The sequence below is a fragment of the Calypte anna genome, chromosome 2, assembly GCF_003957555.1.
Source record: "Calypte anna isolate BGI_N300 chromosome 2, bCalAnn1_v1.p, whole genome shotgun sequence".
NCBI lineage: Eukaryota > Metazoa > Chordata > Aves > Apodiformes > Trochilidae > Calypte > Calypte anna.
Genome location: NC_044245.1, coordinates 56,014,642 through 56,033,599, shown reverse-complemented (window position 1 = coordinate 56,033,599; position 18,958 = coordinate 56,014,642). Strand labels below are relative to the sequence as shown.

At 36.9% G+C, this 18,958-nt stretch overlaps 1 protein-coding gene across 5 annotated transcripts in view; it reads right to left on the bottom strand.

The window, feature by feature from the left end:
• Positions 1-18,958, bottom strand: part of CAPN7 (calpain 7) — a 34,657-nt gene that overhangs the window by 3,550 nt on the left and 12,149 nt on the right. For 4 of the 5 annotated variants that reach the window (XM_030444548.1, XM_030444549.1, XM_030444552.1 and 1 more), the window contains 15 exons: positions 18,830-18,916; positions 17,980-18,106; positions 17,122-17,207; positions 16,129-16,222; positions 14,432-14,578; positions 12,685-12,791; positions 11,571-11,691; positions 11,185-11,329; positions 9,314-9,413; positions 7,629-7,764; positions 7,096-7,171; positions 4,756-4,901; positions 4,010-4,072; positions 1,317-1,447; positions 39-131 (listed from right to left, as the gene is read on the bottom strand). In XM_030444548.1, coding sequence (XP_030300408.1) covers positions 39-131; positions 1,317-1,447; positions 4,010-4,072; positions 4,756-4,901; positions 7,096-7,171; positions 7,629-7,764; positions 9,314-9,413; positions 11,185-11,329; positions 11,571-11,691; positions 12,685-12,791; positions 14,432-14,578; positions 16,129-16,222; positions 17,122-17,207; positions 17,980-18,106; positions 18,830-18,916 — 1,659 coding nt within the window. The remainder of the gene's footprint in view (positions 1-38; positions 132-1,316; positions 1,448-4,009; positions 4,073-4,755; positions 4,902-7,095; positions 7,172-7,628; positions 7,765-9,313; positions 9,414-11,184; positions 11,330-11,570; positions 11,692-12,684; positions 12,792-14,431; positions 14,579-16,128; positions 16,223-17,121; positions 17,208-17,979; positions 18,107-18,829; positions 18,917-18,958) is intronic. The other variant, XM_030444551.1, reaches the window with a different exon arrangement.

Here is an 18,958-nt window from a genome sequence, read left to right as displayed (position 1 = left end):
AGTATGTCTCAAACCTCTAAGACTTCACTAAGTATTACCTGTAGTCACCACTGCTCTTTTTCTGAAAGCCATGGGACCCAGGATCTCCTGCTGTTGAGACTGTGATGAGTTCAAACCCAACGCTGTATTGCCTGCAAGTGATGGGACAGACTGTTACTTTAGTTATTTGGGTTGTAAGGATTACCATGAAGAGGGTTGTTTATTAAGAACTACACAGGATAACTAACTTTAAAACTTTAAATACATTTGTGACAGAAATGTGAAATTTACCATGACATGAATGAAGGGAAACACATGTTTCAGCTTCAAAGCTAGACTGTATGGAAAATGTGTGGTAGAAGCCCACTTCTGCATTTAAGCAGATTTCAAGTTGTTTAACTTGTGGTGACACAGCAATGTGCCACACAGCACAGATCCTGGAGTGTCAGAGGAATCAACATCAGTGATCTCAATCTCATGTTGCACCATAACTTGGGATGGTTTGCCTGCTACTTGTTAAAAGCACTGATAGTTAAGTGCCGTACTGTAACAAATCCTGATAGGTACACTGCCCTTGTCATTCAGGCTACCCTAATATGAAAAAAATGTGCATAAACCCCTCCCTCAATTAGTGGAACAGTAGAGCCACACCTTTGCACTCATCTTCATTTAGTGAGAGGAGTTTTATCAGAAGGGAGGAGGGACAGAGAAGTGCTGCCATTTTGTGGGACCCAATGTACAACTGCAAAAGAAAAATGCCTGACCAAGTGTCAAGAGATGTTGCTATCCAGAAGTACTGTACACTGGTATTTTGAGGTAGATCATGAATTTTGCCAAAGGAATTGGACCCTCGTAGGCCTATTTTATAGGACACTGACATCCAATGCTTTTCATGGCCTGCAAGTGGCAGACTAAATGCACTTGCAGAGCTGAAGCTACTACACAGGCCACTGTTTGAAGCCTGTAAGGATTTAGTATACTGCGTATTAACTGTTGTATAAAATCAAAGGAATTGCAATAGTAATCATTTTAAAGAGGAAGAAAAAGTCATTTGTACTTTTTTCCCCTCTGTGCAAGGCCTGGCTCTACTCAGATCAAAAATTTAAAAGAAAGAAGGATCGGCTTTCCTTGTAGGTCAAGGATTTCCTCTGTAGCAAATGGAGGTTTAATCACTATTGATGGTAAAGTTGGAAACATAAAGAGTACAAATCCGAGCCACTTTCCATACCTTGTCTTCTGGATTCTCAGGGAGCTTCCTGCCCTCCTCATGGAGGTTACTGACAAAACTTTATCTTTAGCAATGATTCTTTGTTTATGCTTGCTAATTCTCTACAAACCTTGGTCCTCGTAGTTCAATTAGTAATGGCCCATTCTTGTCCAGCTGGAATTGATAAATAGGGTTATTTTTGTAGCTGTCTCTGAAATTTCCACATCCTCCAGCACTGTGACCTGTCCACTGTCCATTAACCTGAAAGAAAGTACAGAAAATACTTTATATCCAAGAATTTGTATTGCTTATTTATACACACAAACAAGGCTCCTCTCACTTCAGAGGTCACTGGCTTTAGTGATCCCAATTTTTAAGGTGCAAGTGCAAGCCTGTGTTAAGTATTCAGAAAGCTTCACTGTGGTTCTCTAATTGCCTCTGTCAAAGCCTTAGATGCCTTACAATTGTAACTCTATTTTTTCAGCTTATATTAAGTAAGTCTTGAGTGACTGTGACAACTTGCATCAAACAAAACATCTATATTCCCATCTATTCCATGATTACTGGACTATGCATGTTTGTTGTTTTTTGTTGGTTTTTTTCACTCTTCTGTTGCACTAGATGAGAAACAACAGGAAGGCCATGCTACCATGTGTAACCTTTGCTTTGGAATAACTACGTCCCAGCCCTGTCCATTAACCTCTGAGAAGCAGCATTACAGGGAGAAGACATCTGTAAGGCCTAATTACACATGGATATAACACGAGAAAAAATGCTTGCTCAGACTCTGAGAAACAGGCCATCTGTTTGCAAGTTCCTCCTGCTAGTCATTAAACTGAATAGGCTAGAGTTGTAAGACATGCCAAGCATTCACACAGATTTATAGCTGAAATTCATTTCCTCCATGTCACTTCTCCTTCCTCCCTTTTCTCTTAAACCAGCAATGAACAACTTTTTTTCTTGTGAATTCATTTTAATGTTCAAAAACCTTAAGCAAGACAAGTTTGGAAGCAAAGGGTTATTTCTTCCTCCACCATGCTCAGGAACCTAACACTCGCTGTGTGCTGTTAGCTTTCCAGGCCTTTTCCACCTGCACTGCTATTAGTTCAAGGAATCCCTAGTGCTGGGTTGAGCTCCAGAGGTGACCACTCAGCTTTGGTGTAGGACATCTAACGGAACTCACTTTTACTGGTAAACTGTGAATTAGTTACCTCCTTGTTGCTCAGTGTGATGACTGCCAGGCAAGGACCAAATAAGCATTAAGTGCAGGCAACTAATTCTCTGTATTTAATCACAAAGACAGACCTGTCCTTGAAGAGATGAAACATGCCTTTTATATGAATACCAGACAGACACCTTCAAATAATTAACAGGAGGTTTCCATGTACTTCATTTTCTTTTAAAGCATAGCAGAACATAAAACATATGTCCTGCTTCAACCAGACTGGTCAATTTCAATGAGCTTTTTGACTTTTTAAACCATTTCCCCAGACTAAACCCAGTTTTTAAGAGCTAAAAGGGACAATTGTTTCTGGGAAAACCAAGCAAAATGTTTCACTGTTCCCAGGAACCTCCATAGCCACTTCTCCAGGACAAGCCAGCTTCAAGGGGCTGTTCCAGATAAAACAGCTGTACAAAACACTCTGAAGTCAAGAGCCTAGCTGCAAGCTAACATGCCCTCCCAACCCACACAAAGTAATGTAAAATCCCTGGCTTCAGCCTTGAGCATCCTAGAAAATGGACTGTTCTACTGCAGCTCAAACTAGCCTTGTTTCTCTCCTGAAAAAGTTGTTACTATCTGGAGAGAAGAATTCTGCCTCTGGTAGGATTCCCCAGGGTATGCATTGTAGGTACAGAGATTTAAGTTAACAGCTGCTGGCTTATTCTTTCTTGATGACAAAATTGCTAATACATGAAAATGACATGCAAGTTACTTTATCCTGTGATCTCTTGGCTATATTTATACTTCAGCTGAAGGGTATAACTGCAGCTCATGTTAACAGCTGAAATATGAACAGCAGCTGGCCCCAAAACTATCTGGCTTCTGACTTAATTTCAGTGTTTTGGCTCTTGCAGCTGCCATACTCTATTTCTACATGAAATGTACCATGGGCATATTGCCTTGATCCTGGTTGGCAATGTGAGTTCAAAGGGTACAGATCTTTGAGATGCCTTGCAAAATTTAGGAAGGGTACTGTATTGTGATATTGCCATCTTAAGTCTGTTTATCACAGTCTTGCTACTGGTGCCTTTGATTTGTCACTGCTGATTTTGTCCTATCATGTCAAGAGTTTTTCCAAGAAAATAATGCAATTCTCTCAAGGGAAAATGAGCAACACTCTTGCAGGTTTTCAACTTGGCAGTAGTACTGGCACAATCTGCAGAGTAATTACATATCAGGGTACAGGCTGTTGTTCTAGAGGACAGGCTTTACAGTACATCTGGAATGGCAGAGCCATAACAATGCCCTGCAATGAATGGAGGCCTCATATACCAAATACCAGTGAAAGCTGAGCCACCATCCAGAGTGGTGTGACCAGAGTGACCTAGCCTGAGCAGTTCTATGTTGGCATGAGTTATGCTTACGTACAGCTAATTGTTTGGCAAACTATATGTAAATTGAGTGCAGGATTGGTCTTGTGCTAATGATGCTCAAATTAAGCTTTAGTTAAGAAGTTTAAGTTGCTAGAAGATGGCCTAAGATGGCATTTTTGGTCCATCGCAGAAAAATATATTTTAAAACCTTCTACATGTCAAATACAGAGAAGCCAAGCTGGAGTTACTATCCAGTGACCTGACCCACAAAAGAAAATATTTCTTTACCCGTTTGGAAATGGTGTAGGGTGTAGGAATCTTGGAAAAGGTGAACTTGCACAAGGAATACACCTGTGTTGTAAAAGAAGAAGCTGGTTATTCATTCATTTTTCACTTTTCATATGGAATCATGCCACGTTAAAAAAAGCAGAATTACCTAAACATTAGTTTTAGATACTTGTTCACTACCTGCCTATCTCACTCATAGATAACCCCATCTGAAACTCAAAATCTAAAAGAGTGCTGGGATGAGACTTAGTTTTACTTAATTTTATTTAAAAAGCAAAATAGAAACAATATGCATTTTACTTTTTCAGTGACAAAGAACATCACATGCCTATGAAGTTACAGAAAAACCCAAGTACTGTGTCCAAGGACTTAGTACTCAGTTAAAGTAAAAGTTTCTCATGTAAAGTAAAAAGAATTAACTCTTAATTGAGTTCTAAAATAGGCTTTTTTTGATACATGGAGGTCAAATATGCTGCCTGTGTACAGATACTAATTTTTATTCTAGATAATAAAAGTATTTTTCAGCTGATTCAGTTACTAACACACACACCACACACACCACACACAAACACACTATATTGTCTTAACTGACAGAGAACATTATCAAGCACTTCATTCAGTGGTTCTGCTCCATCATTCATTGCTTCCCTTCACAAAAATCACAGAAGTATACTTTTGTTGTCAAACTTACAAATAAAGGACACTTTATAGTTTGTTTACGTTCATTACGAAATCAACATACATACCCTGATGGTGTAGTGGATAGTGTTTTGTTTCTCATACTGGGACACCACTAAGGTAAAAATATGGGGCCCTGGAGAGGTCAGCTTTATCTTGGTCAGATAATGAGGACTGTTGATACGAATACCATCAATATATGGAGGAGGATCAGCTGAAAAAGAAAAAATATTAACACTTTCCCCAAATAAAAAAAATACCCCCAGATGAGTAAACTTCCTTGTCATTTTGTATCACTCAATTTTGCCAGAAAAGTCAGATTGTTGGTAACAGCGTTAGACTTTAGGCAGGCTTGAGTGTTATCAAAGGAAGAGAGCATCAAGATTTGCTCAGAAATAGGACACAATCTTAGGAGCAACTACCATTTTCAGGAGAGGTATACATGACAGGGACACAAATTCCGCACTTGATAGCACAGCTTAAATCCCATGACTTGCAAAAGTTGCTTATTCACCTCCCAGCAATGTCATTACTCAAAGAAACCCTACTATAATTATGGTGAAATTTAAAGAAAGATAAAGAGCGCTGAACGCTCTTTAGAAATCTTGGAGGAGGCTGTTCCTCCTCCACTGGATGGACAGTTTCAGAATTCAAGTTGCCAAATCTTTGGCCACTGGGTTAACAAGACTTTAAAAACATGTTAATTTCTTTAACCAACTGATGTTACTTTCTCTCTCTCTCTCACTCCAGATCTTTTGATCATTACACAATGTAGTTACATCCCAGTACCAATGCACATGTGGTACTTATTCTAAAACATCCCAAACATTGCCTTTTACAATTAGATAATGTAATCTGTTATTTGGCTTCTAGGTGATTCTTTCCAGACTTCTTTTATATCAGTGAAGCAGGAGAAAGCCTAGCCAATTACTTCAATAGGCCCAGGATCAGGCCCTTTCTATTTCTTCCACAAAGCAACACAGAAGATGGGAAAGGATTAATGTAGACAATGAGAAGCTTAATAATAGGAAATCTCAGCCTCACTGCCAAAGGATTAACTTGCTTTGTTCTGATCTCACTTTAACAGATGGTAAAAATAACACTGCAGTTTGACCAATCTATTTCTACAGAAAGGACATTAAGGAGTTTGAGCTTTGTGAGATTAGAATTTTGTAAAAGAATTTATATAATGAGACAAAACATGAATCGTCCAGTTCTTGCTAGTGGTCATGCTGGAAGACTGTCTCCTTCAAGCAGATGTTTTAACAAGATCAGATCTTGAAAACAGATGATTGATTTGATCAGGTCTCAACAGATGCTTTCTGCAGACAGACAGCTCGGTTTCTAAAAGAATGAGTCATGGAGTTCACTAAACAAGACCAGAGATGAACAGTGCAACCCTTACCAGCCATTCCAATAGGAAAAAACCCACAAATTCCACTCTTCAGAGTAAAAAAAGAGAACCTTTAAAAGCTACTCTCCAGTTAACTGTTGCATAAAAAACCAGTTGCATGAGCAGCTACCAGCATGCAACCCTATTTCTAAAGAGTATCCCTATTTGAAAAAGATCTAGGCCAAATCCTACCTGCATTAGGATGCACCTTCACTAAATTATACCAAGGAATATTTTTAAAGATCTCTAACTTCATGTGAAGAATAAATATAGTATCATTACCTCTACCTTAAAGTTGCAGGCTACCCTAGCCACTCAATCTAGACATTACCTTTACTTTCCATGTCTCAGCCTGTGTTCAGATCTGCTGTCTTGAAATAAAAATACATGGCTTTTTTGCAGCTACAGAAAAGCTCCAAAAGCCAAGCCCCTACTCAACGTAAGTAGAATCTGACCTATAGTGACCAAAAGTAATACATCGATAAAATTTGAACATCTAAATATATGAACATATATGAATATACGAGTCTTTATGTAACACTTCATAATATGTTAAAGTATTAGATTGTATCTCAGGAGCTTGCTTAGCTACTCTGGTAAGCCAAGTCCATAGAACAACTAACCTTGATTACTTTCATTTAGTGGAAGGTATAAACCTTTAAATAATTTCATATATCTGGGAAACAATTATGCTATCAGATACACAGAAGCGTAACACCTGTTCCTGACACTGCAAAATCAACAGAACAATCAAGAAAATGCTGAGCCAAAATGAGTATCAGCAGGACTATGTAGACCTCTTAGCATACATTCAACACATGGACCTTGGTTTATTCTGTCAGTGTAGACTGCTGAAGGTGATCAGACGGGGCTAAACAACTATTTCAGAAGACTGATCTCATGAGAGTCAGATATCTAGTTCTAAAGCAAAAAGTGCCTTTCCTATCCACAAAAATCTTTTGCAAGTCTTCCTCATTTATTTTTAACATCATCTTGACAATTAAGGTACACTAACCTGGATAGTAAACTTTTTTACCATCAGTCTTGTATACAACCATTGTAATGAATTCCCGATTGTGTGCAAAGTCATCCTGTAAAAAACACAGATCAAGCAGAATTGTACACAGTTGAGTGTAATGTAACTAATGCTTAAGCAGAATCAAGTACATATTCTGTCATTCCCTTTGATCACTGATATTTGTATTTACTAAGACAACCAATTCATTTCTTAAAAAAACACAAACACCTGAAATGAATAAACAATCGTTTATTTCAGTTATAACAGTTCAGAGTTATTTCATTACCTCTGTGGTGGAGGTAATCAATCACTTCACTCAAATTTTCACTCTCAGTCTATTTCAACAATCTTGCATACAATTATGTGTACCTGCTGAATTTAAAATCTGTATGTATACACAGCTGTACATACTTGAACATTAAAGTATAAGCATAGTATACTAGTAACACAAAGCTATGCAAAAAGATTTACAGAAGATACTACAGAACTCGTAAGGCACAAAATGTAACAAAAAAAGAAGCCGGTGGCACCTTATCTGTGATGTGCCTGCTGAGAAGAACCCAGACAGCAGCACCACCTTGTGGGCACTGGACCTCCAGCTTGTACTGAGGATTATTAGCCAGGCTGTAGGCATCCTTCACTGGCCCCTGCTTTGCATCCCAAGTACTGAAAGTAACAGAGTCGTTATTAGGTGAGAAAGATACTAATTCATGCCTTGAAACCTAACTCCACATCCTACATATATACAGAGCTAGCTGTCATCAGTAATAAAGTTCCTGAAGGTTGAGTTTCTACTATGACAGTGGTCAGATAATACAACCACATCAGAAGCATTATCTTACATTTTATAAATTACTCCACTACAATACAAGTGTGATAATAAAAAATGGTTTGGTATGATGACTGCAGCCACAGAAAAAGCTGAACGATTCAAGGACCCCAGGCTGCCCAGTTACAGTCATGATTAGGTACACCAATGTTAAGGGGAAAAGATCTACGCTTTTGTAACTATATTTTGTATATATATTTTGTAATATATCCGTATAAAAGCTATGGTTAGCTTCAAACCTTGCTGATTATTTTCCCTCCACTTTTTTACTGAAGTAATTTTTATTTTAAAATGTCTGCTTCACATTTGAAAGGATACCTGCATGAAGTGTTAAAAGTAACCTATTGCAAAACCTGCCTTCTGCCTCATGGATTGTCTGGACAAGGAACACAGTGTGAACTAGGAGTGCTGATTACCAAATGCGAAGTGTGGCATGCTGGGGACAGAAGTGGATAAGTTTCTTCTATGTCCCATTGACCCTCCCACACTTTTAAAATTGAACAGCAAGTGTGGAAGGTGGCATTACCAACTAAACTTCAAATTAGCACCATAATTACTCCACTTCTGATGGCAACTGCCACTGTGCCAGGCATTTCCCTCCACAGAGGTATGATTATTGCTTATTATAGAAGGAAAGACAGACTAAATGAGCTCTGAAATTGGCATATACATCATGCTCCTCTTGCTACATCACTACAGTGCACTTGCAAATGAATTTGAACACAGAGATTGGAAGCTTTTACAGATAAGCTCAGCAGCTACACTACAGATGAAACAGCTTTGTTTGATCTAACATATACAGAAACAGTATGGAATTAGTGTCAAAGTGCAGTGGGGGGGAAAAAAGAGAAAATCCAGTTATCCTGAAACTGGGTGACAAAAAGACTGAACATGATGGATACTAGGTAGGAGACAGGTATCATGTTCAGAAAAAAATCAGCAGGCAACGGAATTTACTTATGATAACTGCAACTGATGAAAACCAAAATTAGTTAATCTACTCTGACAACAATTAAATAGACCCTGTAAAGACAACATGCACTGCACAGATAACTTGTACCTGGCAAGGAAAATTAATTCTAAATCAGGTTACTCAAGGACAGTCTGGTCAATCCTTAAAGATGGACTGCACAAAAATCTGATTTCTATTCTGACAGAGATGTGGCACTGAGGTCAGAATCTGCTTACACAAACTTAGATCCACAGCAACATCACAAAGGTCACTGGAGTACCAACAATGTTACAGAAGCAGTCAAAAATCAAGAGAGCATGTTTGGAGTTCAACCTCCTCAGCTGTAACTTGGAAGAACAGAAGCAAAGAAGGGAACATCACCCCAGAACATTTTTTTAGAGATACTGATACCAACATTTATCTCTTGGACTGACCTGTGAATACATGTAGATTCTTTAAAAAGACTTGGGTTCCAACTCAAATAAATGACATCATAGTACTGGCACAGGTCCTCCCAGGAAATCCAGAAAATGCCTAGAAAGGAAATGCTGTTATTGTTTCCTTACCAGATAACTTAATTTTACTTATTCTACCCGTTTTTCAAAAGTCTCCTTCCAGGCAAATTGTATAACTTAAAGAAACCAACATATCTATAAGATTTGTCAGTAACATCTGCATTGCCCAAATTTGTAAAGTGAAACTCAACCCCCTCAAAACAAAGTTAAACCAAGAAAACCAAATTAGACTCTGCTTATCATCAGGGAGTTTCTGAAGCTGTCAGAACACTTTCCATTCCCAAACACTAAGCAGAAAGTATCAGAGGATCTTTGTACTGAAAGAGACGTCTTCGGGTGATTCTGAGCTGCCTTCCTCTTTCCTAAGCTTCTGAAAAAAATTTTATATAATCAAACAGGTTCCCCCAGTTCAACAATCTACTTCAGTAGTCAGCCAGCACAATCAAGTATTCAGTCAATGCGTATGTTTTCATGAATTTCTAAGGCACTTCATGCAACATCTACATGATTTGCTTTAGCACCCTGAATCTGATTCATCTTTACAAAATTTACACATTTATTCTAATTCCCCATAGCTTCCTCAGTTGCCACAACAGCCAAGAATGCCTGCAAGCTGATAGATTCCTAATGAAACAAACTCTTAAAAAGGTAACAGCCTTATAATTCAAGTCTCTGACACAGCCAGTTGCACATCTTGCAGTACTAAAAAAAAGGCAGTCACAATACCTACAAGTTTAGACAACAAGACCAGAATGTAAATCCAACCAGAAGAAACAAATCCTATAAAACCTTTACTGTACTTTTATATAAATTTTAACCACTAGATGTTATGGTCACAAATTCCTAACTGAATGAATCAGTAAGCAAATAATAAACTCATCTCTTAAAATTGTGACAAAGCCAGGGCTGCTATTCTTACATTGAATTATCAAAAGCTTTTCTTACACATTGGCAAGAGGATCGTAAGTAAATGCTGTAATTTAATGGGTTTGGATCCATACTGTTTTCAAAATAAAGTGGCACTGAACAAAAGGGATCCCTCACAGAGATAACAAACAGCAACTAGGACACTATAAAAAGACCAGACATCTCTTTCTGTATGGAAAATGAAGCTTCTACAGAATTTCTAAACTGTCAGCACCCTGCCCTTAATGACTTCCTAAACTCTACCCTCTGCTGCTCACTGGGGAAGATGGAACAGGACAACACTGACTATCATTCTAAGTGGCTTCTCAGGACAGTGCCACTGTCTCAAAGACAGATGTCAATTTACTTTTAAGATGGAAATAGAATGTATGTAAAGATTTGTTTATAGATTGTATATTAATGTAATGCAAAAAAGCCACAACCTTGAGTACAGGCAATAAAAATGTAAATACTGATTACAGTAAGCATGTTGATACACATTTTCAAATGCTCAAAAAAACCCCAAAAAAACCAAAACAAAACAACCTCTTCACATATTAAAAAGCAACATTACACAGCTTATTGTCAGAATGTTATCTTTGTATCGACTCCCCCAGGCCCAGATACTGAGACAGCAACACTTAAGCAATGAGAGAACTTCCTATCAATAAACTCGAGACAATTTAAATAGTCCAGATTACTTAAATCCCAGACAAACCTGAAACACGTTTTAAATATCCAAATATGTCCTAAACATTGGGCTACTTATTTTCTAGCATTAGTTTTACTCCCGTTCTTCTTGTGCTTGCTTAAGCATTCCTGCAAAGATACACCACAAATATCTACATTATCTGATAAGACAGTGACTTGTAAAACTTTATTACCATTGTCTATTTTTTGGGCTGTTCTGGGATCAAAATTCAAGTATTTTTGTAAATCTGGGGTCCAATTTCTTGTGTCATTTTCACTGTACCGCCCCTTCCAACGCAAGTGACTCCATGGATTTTTCAACTGAAGAAATCGAAGTCCCTAAAGAAATACAACAGAAAATTGGTAGATTCAAGCTAATTTTTGTCAAGCCGATTTTTTATATCAACATAGAATATGGACTAATAGCTCAAGAAAACAAAGCATCAAGCTTTCTGGAATTTCCCAATGGAGATCAAGACAAAATAAACTATATTAACTATTAGAGAAAAAAATCAGTAGCTACCTATCACAGACAGGTTTCAAACAATCATCTGAAAACATCTTCAGTTTTACTTGATACCTTATATTCTCTTATATCCAAGACTGCGTATGCATGGGTTGGAACTAAACCCCACTTTTCACCTTCCTCTTCAGACATCACCCCTGTTGCTGTTGTGACAAGGACATCTCCCTTGTGAAATCTGTTCAAAAAGAGGTGAAAAATAGATTAATTGAAATTTTGCAAGCTGCAAACTAATACTTGTCTGACACTGTAATAGTATGTTTTTACTCTGTCCATTAGTGTGACCCTGCTTTAGAAAAACTGGAGCACGGAAAATTTTTTTATAAGCAGAAATCACTCCTGAAAAAGCTTGAGAAAGTAGAATTGCTTTCTTTTAGTATTTAAGAATAGCCTTAAAGAGAAAAATTATTTTCTTTACAACATAAAAATCAGCACTTATCAACCTGAAGCTCCATCTGTGTTGCTTATACTTGGAGTTTCATCAGAACTCTATCATTGCACAGAGCAAACTAACAAATCTGTCACACCTCCAGGATCCTGAAGAGCCTCCCAAAACATGAAGAGTGGGAAGTTCATGCTTCTATACTTTGATAGGTGTTTACAATAAACTTTTGTGTCCCCCAGCATAGGCTTCAAAGGGTCTGGAATTGTCAACTCTGCAATAAAGTTCTGCAATTGTTCTGAAATGCAGCAGTTAATTTTGCAACAATTGTGAAGACATACCAGCATGTTTCCCAGCCCATAATAAAATCTAAGTACATACTCAGCATCCCTAGACAGTTTACAGATTCACTGGACTATGGATCCATACATTTTCAGTCTCGCAACAGGTAAATAATAATGATGCTGTAATGGCTAGATCTCATCTTAATTTCAGTCACAGCAAAAACAGCAATGCTGGAATATATGAAAAGTTTTTGACAACCAATTGAGAGCTCCTGACCTACTGTAAAAGCACTCCAGGAAGAGTTACACTTTTTTTTATCATGAATGCAGATGTTTCAGTCAACAGAATGCCCCCACCTTCTACTGCACTAAAATGCACAAGCAATGACTTGTAGTAGCACCAAAATACAATTGAAGGATCTGTGGTGACCTTACTGCTTTTACAGTGCTAATACAGCTTCTACACAGCAAACACTTTAATTTCTCAGGAAAGAACAAACTCTACCTCTGATAAAGCATTCTGAAAGTACTATCTTTATTGAAAGCTTGATTGTCAGAGTGCATAGCAATTCTTTCAGGTATCCAACCAGTCAATGCATGGAGATCAATATTCTGAAATGCAAACATTAAAAAGGTATCAGAATAGATAATCCATCTATAAGCATATGTCTGTACACAAATTATAAAAGCACCTTGAAAGAAATCAAATGTGCACAAGTTACAACATAGCTCTACATACAAAAGGCTAGAGACTACATTCAAAAAACAAACAAAACCAAGAAAACCTAATCAAATCAGTTTAGGACATTTAAAAAAAACAAACTCCTAAACAAAAACAGATAGGATGTGAATTAATGAAACAAACTGGAATTTCAGAGCAATGAAAGCATAAGCAAATGATCAATTGTGCTGAGTTCTATGATGCGTTCTATTTATTTCGTTGACTCACAGGCCTTTAAAGCACAGTCTCAGAAACACTGTTTGGAAACCTGATATTATATATGCATTTTAATTTCTACTTCTAAGGCCCAGAGTTTGGGTTGTTTATTCTTTTTGGTTAAGCTGACACTGACGTTATTTCTATAAAAAGATGCTTTAATCTCCCCACTTCATCCATCTCCCTGAAATATTGCTTACTCCCTTTTCTTTTGCTTTGTACTCCTCAGAGAAAAGCAGAGACTATAAATGCTTGAAGTGTCAATAATCAGCACTGGTGAGTGGGAACTTGGGGAATCACAAGGACAGCACAGTAACCCTGATTATAGAAGGAAGCAATAATAAAGTCAAAAGCAAAGAGGGGCAGGAAAAGTGGAGATTTAATGTCATAAGACAGGATGTTTTTTCCAGATGGCAAGTTAGAGGATGACAATGGAAATAAGACACAGCTGCTCTCACCAGCTTCTGTGCCCCAAACCAAAACAATCGACACTAACATAAATGTACATAAAGACATATGCCACATTTACCCCTTATACATAGCCACATTTGTCTCCATAATAATTTTCCAAAAGGTGATGACTAACTGGCACACCATCCAAGAACATAATGAGCAAGACACCAACTTGAATGTGAACAGCACCATGGAATCAAAAACATACTGTTAAAATTTTAGAGACTTTTAAATTAGAATCAGAATGAAGATTATGTGGGCTTACTCATTTCAGTAACCAGGCTCTCTTTAAAAGAATAATTTGTAGTCAGCCTAGCTGAAATATGATGACTTTCTCTCATAACCCCATTATAGGAACCAATTGCATATTTATGTAAATGAGTGGAACAATCTGATAAACAAACTTTGACAGATCAAAGTACTTGCTCCCTCTGTAGAGATGAACTAAATAACTAGCCTGCTCCTTTTCTAGCTTACTCCCCTGAGTAACAAGAGAGAACTGTCCTACTTATTGAACCACAGTTAGAAAGTAGTATGGGGAAAAAATTCAGGACTTCACCCAACACTTATCTAGACTCTATATAAAACACAAACTACCCAACCATACATGCCGATCCTGCAGTCAGAGAACTAAGATTAACTCAGCCCATCAAGATGTCTTGCTCTTTCTATTTTGATGGACTGAATCTCATCAAGTACAACTAAGCACATTTGTGAAAGAAAGAAATAGAGAAACAAAGTTTAAGAAAATGCTAGACCAAATACTTGTCTCCCTAAGCAATTTATTTCACTAGAAGGAAATTATTTGACCCAAGATTATCTAAGTGAAATTTTTGCCTCTTAGAAATAATCTAGTACTTACAGAATTTGATCCAGGAAAATCATATCCTCCCATGACCTTCATGTAAGCTTTTTCTATTAGAGATACCCATAATTCATTCTTATTGTTAGAATAAGAACAGAGAAGTTCTCCACTGTGATCAACAGGTAATTGGTCATCTATGATTACCTGTGTGAAATAAACAAATGAAAAATCATCATAAAGCTAACAAAATATGTTGGAAGCATTTAAAAACTAAAACCAAACTCTCATTAACACACAGCTAGATCTGCCCATTGCTCACAGGTGTGGACACCTCCAGTGGTTTATCCAAGTGAACAAGAAACTCTACTGCCAGCTCTTCCTCGCATTGGTCCACTGGGTGACCTGTGGTAACCTATCTGGCATTCCCCTGTGTAAAATGAGGATGACGGTAGTATGATCTTGTAAAGCGTCTACTGTCTATTGAAAAAGGTATCCACAAAAAAGTTCAGTGTAATTACCAGCATTAGAAAAAGAGAGAAAAGCCTAAAAATAGCCCTCACCTAATTAGGAAGCAGCATGGACTGTGCTTGGTAGCCATCAGAAAAATAAAGTTATTTATCTAAAAGAAAATGAACAGTGTCATATCACTTTCCTAGTCTCTACTTCAGAGTTACATTTCTTCTCTTTGGAAAGGAAAAAAAAAAACAAACCAAGGTAGCTGTTGTGAAACTGTCAACATTTTTTCTTTAAATTAAGTAGAATATATTGAGCATTATTACAGATTACTACTACAACATTTGAAGTGGTCTGTAACAGTTTCCCAGAACAGACATTTCAGTTTCACATCAACATTACTCTGTTAACAACATAGCACATTTTCTGGTCAAATCCTGTCTGTCCCAGAATGAATAACCCTTTTCACAGAAGAGCAACTGGTCATTCAGCCTAACAAAAGGAAGCCATTAAGAGGTATTTTGAATATTAAGAGCAAGGTGCAGTACATAAATGATACTTCCCTGAAACCCTCATTCATATTCTGGAATTTTGCAGCTCAAGGATCCTGACCCAGAGGCTATACCTTAGAAACTGGTACCCTTTGAGAACTTTACCCTTACTTTCCCATCCCGTGAATATGACTGTGCAACTTTTGAACTCCTTCATCACTCACTATGATGATCTGCAATCATCAGTGCTACAGCTAAGTATTATATGAAGTACTTTTATTTTATGCCCCTATTTAGTTCACCAAAAAGAAAGTTGTTTGTCAGTTTACAAAGTTCTTTGTAAACCTTAAGTCCTAACTTCAGGCATCTCCTCTCCTTACTAAAATTCTGTTGTGATTTGCGTCATACAATGTCTGTTCTTCCTGGATGTCAGACTGTACTTTTTCATTCTTTAACTTCCTTTCTAAGATGGAGTAGAAATTTTGATTACTTGCACACCTTACTCACAAATATATCATGTATAAGTTTGTTTCGGTATGGTTTTCATAATTCACTTAAACAATAAAAAGATTTTAAAATTTAATTTGATGTGAGTAAGGCTATTTTCATGAATGCATGCAGAAGAAATACCTACACTGTTACATACTCAACAACCAAAACGTACCTCAGAAGATATAGCAATTAAAATCCACTTTCCAACAAAACCCAACTGAAGTTTTTGCTATGCAAGCATAGCTTCAGTGTGAGGCAGACTAAGTCTTTAAAATTTCTGACAAACAACTACAGTACGAAGTCTCCCCAGAATCATACCTTTCTGGGTACACCATTGATATGAAGCTTCACCATGTATTTGCCACATGGATTATATTCTGGTTCTCCCTTCTTATTTTGGGGGTAAATTATACTGTTAAAAATAAAAAGAGGAAGAAACTGCAATGTAAATTACTTGGTTGTGCATACATTGATAACAATAAAGTGGGGTTAACATAGTCTGGTTCTGGAATATACACTGAACACAAATATGGTACTTTCAATGAAAATGCAACTCAAATGTAGTAAAAATGGCAATAATGTTTAAATAGGCATTGTTTTCCAGGCACGGCTCTTCTGCAGTTCTCTCAATATATTAACAAAAAGAACATAAGGAACCTAACTATTTCTCCAACAGAAGCAAGGCAAACAAATTTACCTTACTGCTAAATAAGCTGTATGTACATATCTGTAGTATAAACACCATATTTGCCTGAATGACAAGTCATACATTTGAGGAAAGAGAAGACAGTACAGAACTCACTGCTCTTGAACAGATTAAATGTTCAGTTCTAACAATTTTAGGTTAAAACAAAAACAACAAAAAAAATGCAGGGACAAAGTTCACACACTGGTCTGGCAATGAGTTTCTAGCAGAATCTAACAAACCCACACCAAATTTATCACAGGATGCCAGTGAAGTAGAACTGAGACAGTGCTGTTTGCAATGATTTTACAATGAGATGTAAAAAACAAAAAACGTTATACAGCAGCTGGCATAGCAAAGCATGAAAATAAACCTATAAAGCATTTTAAGTAAAATTTCTTCTAAAAGCCAAACAAAACTACTGCACATCTAAAGAACCCAGTGTCTGTATAAGCATCTACATAAAGGTGACATTCCCCTCAGAAGTGCTAAAGCTACACAACTCCCAGAGAGAGATGAAGGTGAAACAATTGCTAGTTTTTATTGTGTCCAACTGTGATAGAACATATTGCAAGATGTTAATACTATTAAGTGCAAAAAGATCTCAGAAAGCAACACCTGCTTACCTGGTGATTAATTTTTTGTTATATCTTCTTTCATACGCTGCACTGATAGCTAGTGATGCCACAAAAGAACAATCTGACACTATTGTCTGTAAAGACAAGAAAAAAGTGAGGATATTTACCACTAACTTAGATAATGAAAGACAAACAGGGTGTGTGGATGGAAGAGAAATCATCTGATAGCAATTTCCTTCAAAGTGGAAAGGATCTGAACCAAGAAAAATAAAGTTACTAGTAAAAAGGCAAGAAACATGCTTGTTCAACCATGATGCCACTATGGAGCAAACCAATGTTTTAATGACAATCATTTTAATCATTTAATGACACTTTAATCATTTTAATGACAATCAGAGGTAAGTGCAGATACCTCATCATTCACTCTAGCTTATTTCCTACTCCCCCAAAAATGCTGTGTAATACAAACCATATGCAATGGTATAATATATTGCTGATTTCAGAAGAGCTTGGGCCTTCTGCAGCACTAAACAAGACATTTACACTATTCTCATGGGTCACTACTTCTTGTCAAATAAAAATTTTAAAAATCTTGCCCATTTTTTCCATGAAGTAAATTAACTGAACAATTTACTGCATAGTACAGTGCCTTTTTTCATACAAACCTTATTGCTACTTAAGAAAAACAGGATTTTCATCTGGAATTTTAATTCAGGTTTTCACTTCTACTGTTAACACATCTGTTTATTTTGCATGGAATCTGAAGTGAGACTTTAATTATTTATTATTCTCATGACTGCCAAGGAAAGCACACTTACATGTGGGGATTCCCTTTTGAACAAGAAGGCCTTAAATCCACCGCAATAAACTGCTAGGAATGCACATTTCTCTTTAGGAACAATTTACCTGCTTTATGCTGAAACTTGATACAGTGTATATCATTGTAGGGTTATTTGTTATGTCATCTGGTCGCACCCACTTGGCAAACATTGCTTTCTGTTTAGGGGATAATGGTAACTTCCCACATTTATCACTAGATTTAAAAGAGAAAAAAAAAAGAATTAAATTAATAGCAGTTTAGAAAAGCTTTTCATGGTACCTCCAGTCATATACAAGTCTGATGGATGATGATAAATATGCACAGAACAATTAAATAGCTTTGTATAAAGAGCTGTAAGAGAATTTCAAATAATACTATGGCTAAGTTTGTGAGTATTAGGGGGAAAAAAGCAAAACATGAAATAAAACCCAAGAGTTTCCTTCATACAGGACTGAGCAGGGGGGGGAAATTCCCAAAAGCCATCTACATCAACAGAAACTCAAATTCTTGCTTTATTTCAATATGATGAACTAATACTTAGAAGCTGCTTTAGTTGTGAAAATACTTTCTGACAATCCTTTAGTGGAAACCCGAAAAAAAACCAAAAACCAAACCCCCAAACAACCAGCCCCAGGTGTCTGTGTCTCTTATGGTTATGTAATCTTAACACTGCTCATGAATTAAGGGTCTAGTAGTCCAACCTACACTCTTCCTCAGAATAAACCTTAACAGAGGACATTTTAGAGAATCAACTGACATTAAACAGCTTTCAGACTATAAAAAGGAAGTGATAGTATTAAAATATCTGCCTGAATTATGCTTAAAAGCCTATTTAAATGATTTTAAAGTCTTAAAAAAAACGCACAGAAATACCAAGCATGGGAAAGCTTTGAAAATAAAAATGAAAGTGAAGTTCAGTAATGGAATCACACTTACGAGAAAGGCATAGGGAAGGCAAAACGTTCTCTCAGATCAACACTCATGAAAGGTACATACTCAATACCATTAATTTTTGAAGTCTTCCTGCAAGTCAGAAGAAAAAAAACTCAGTTAGAAACCTATCAT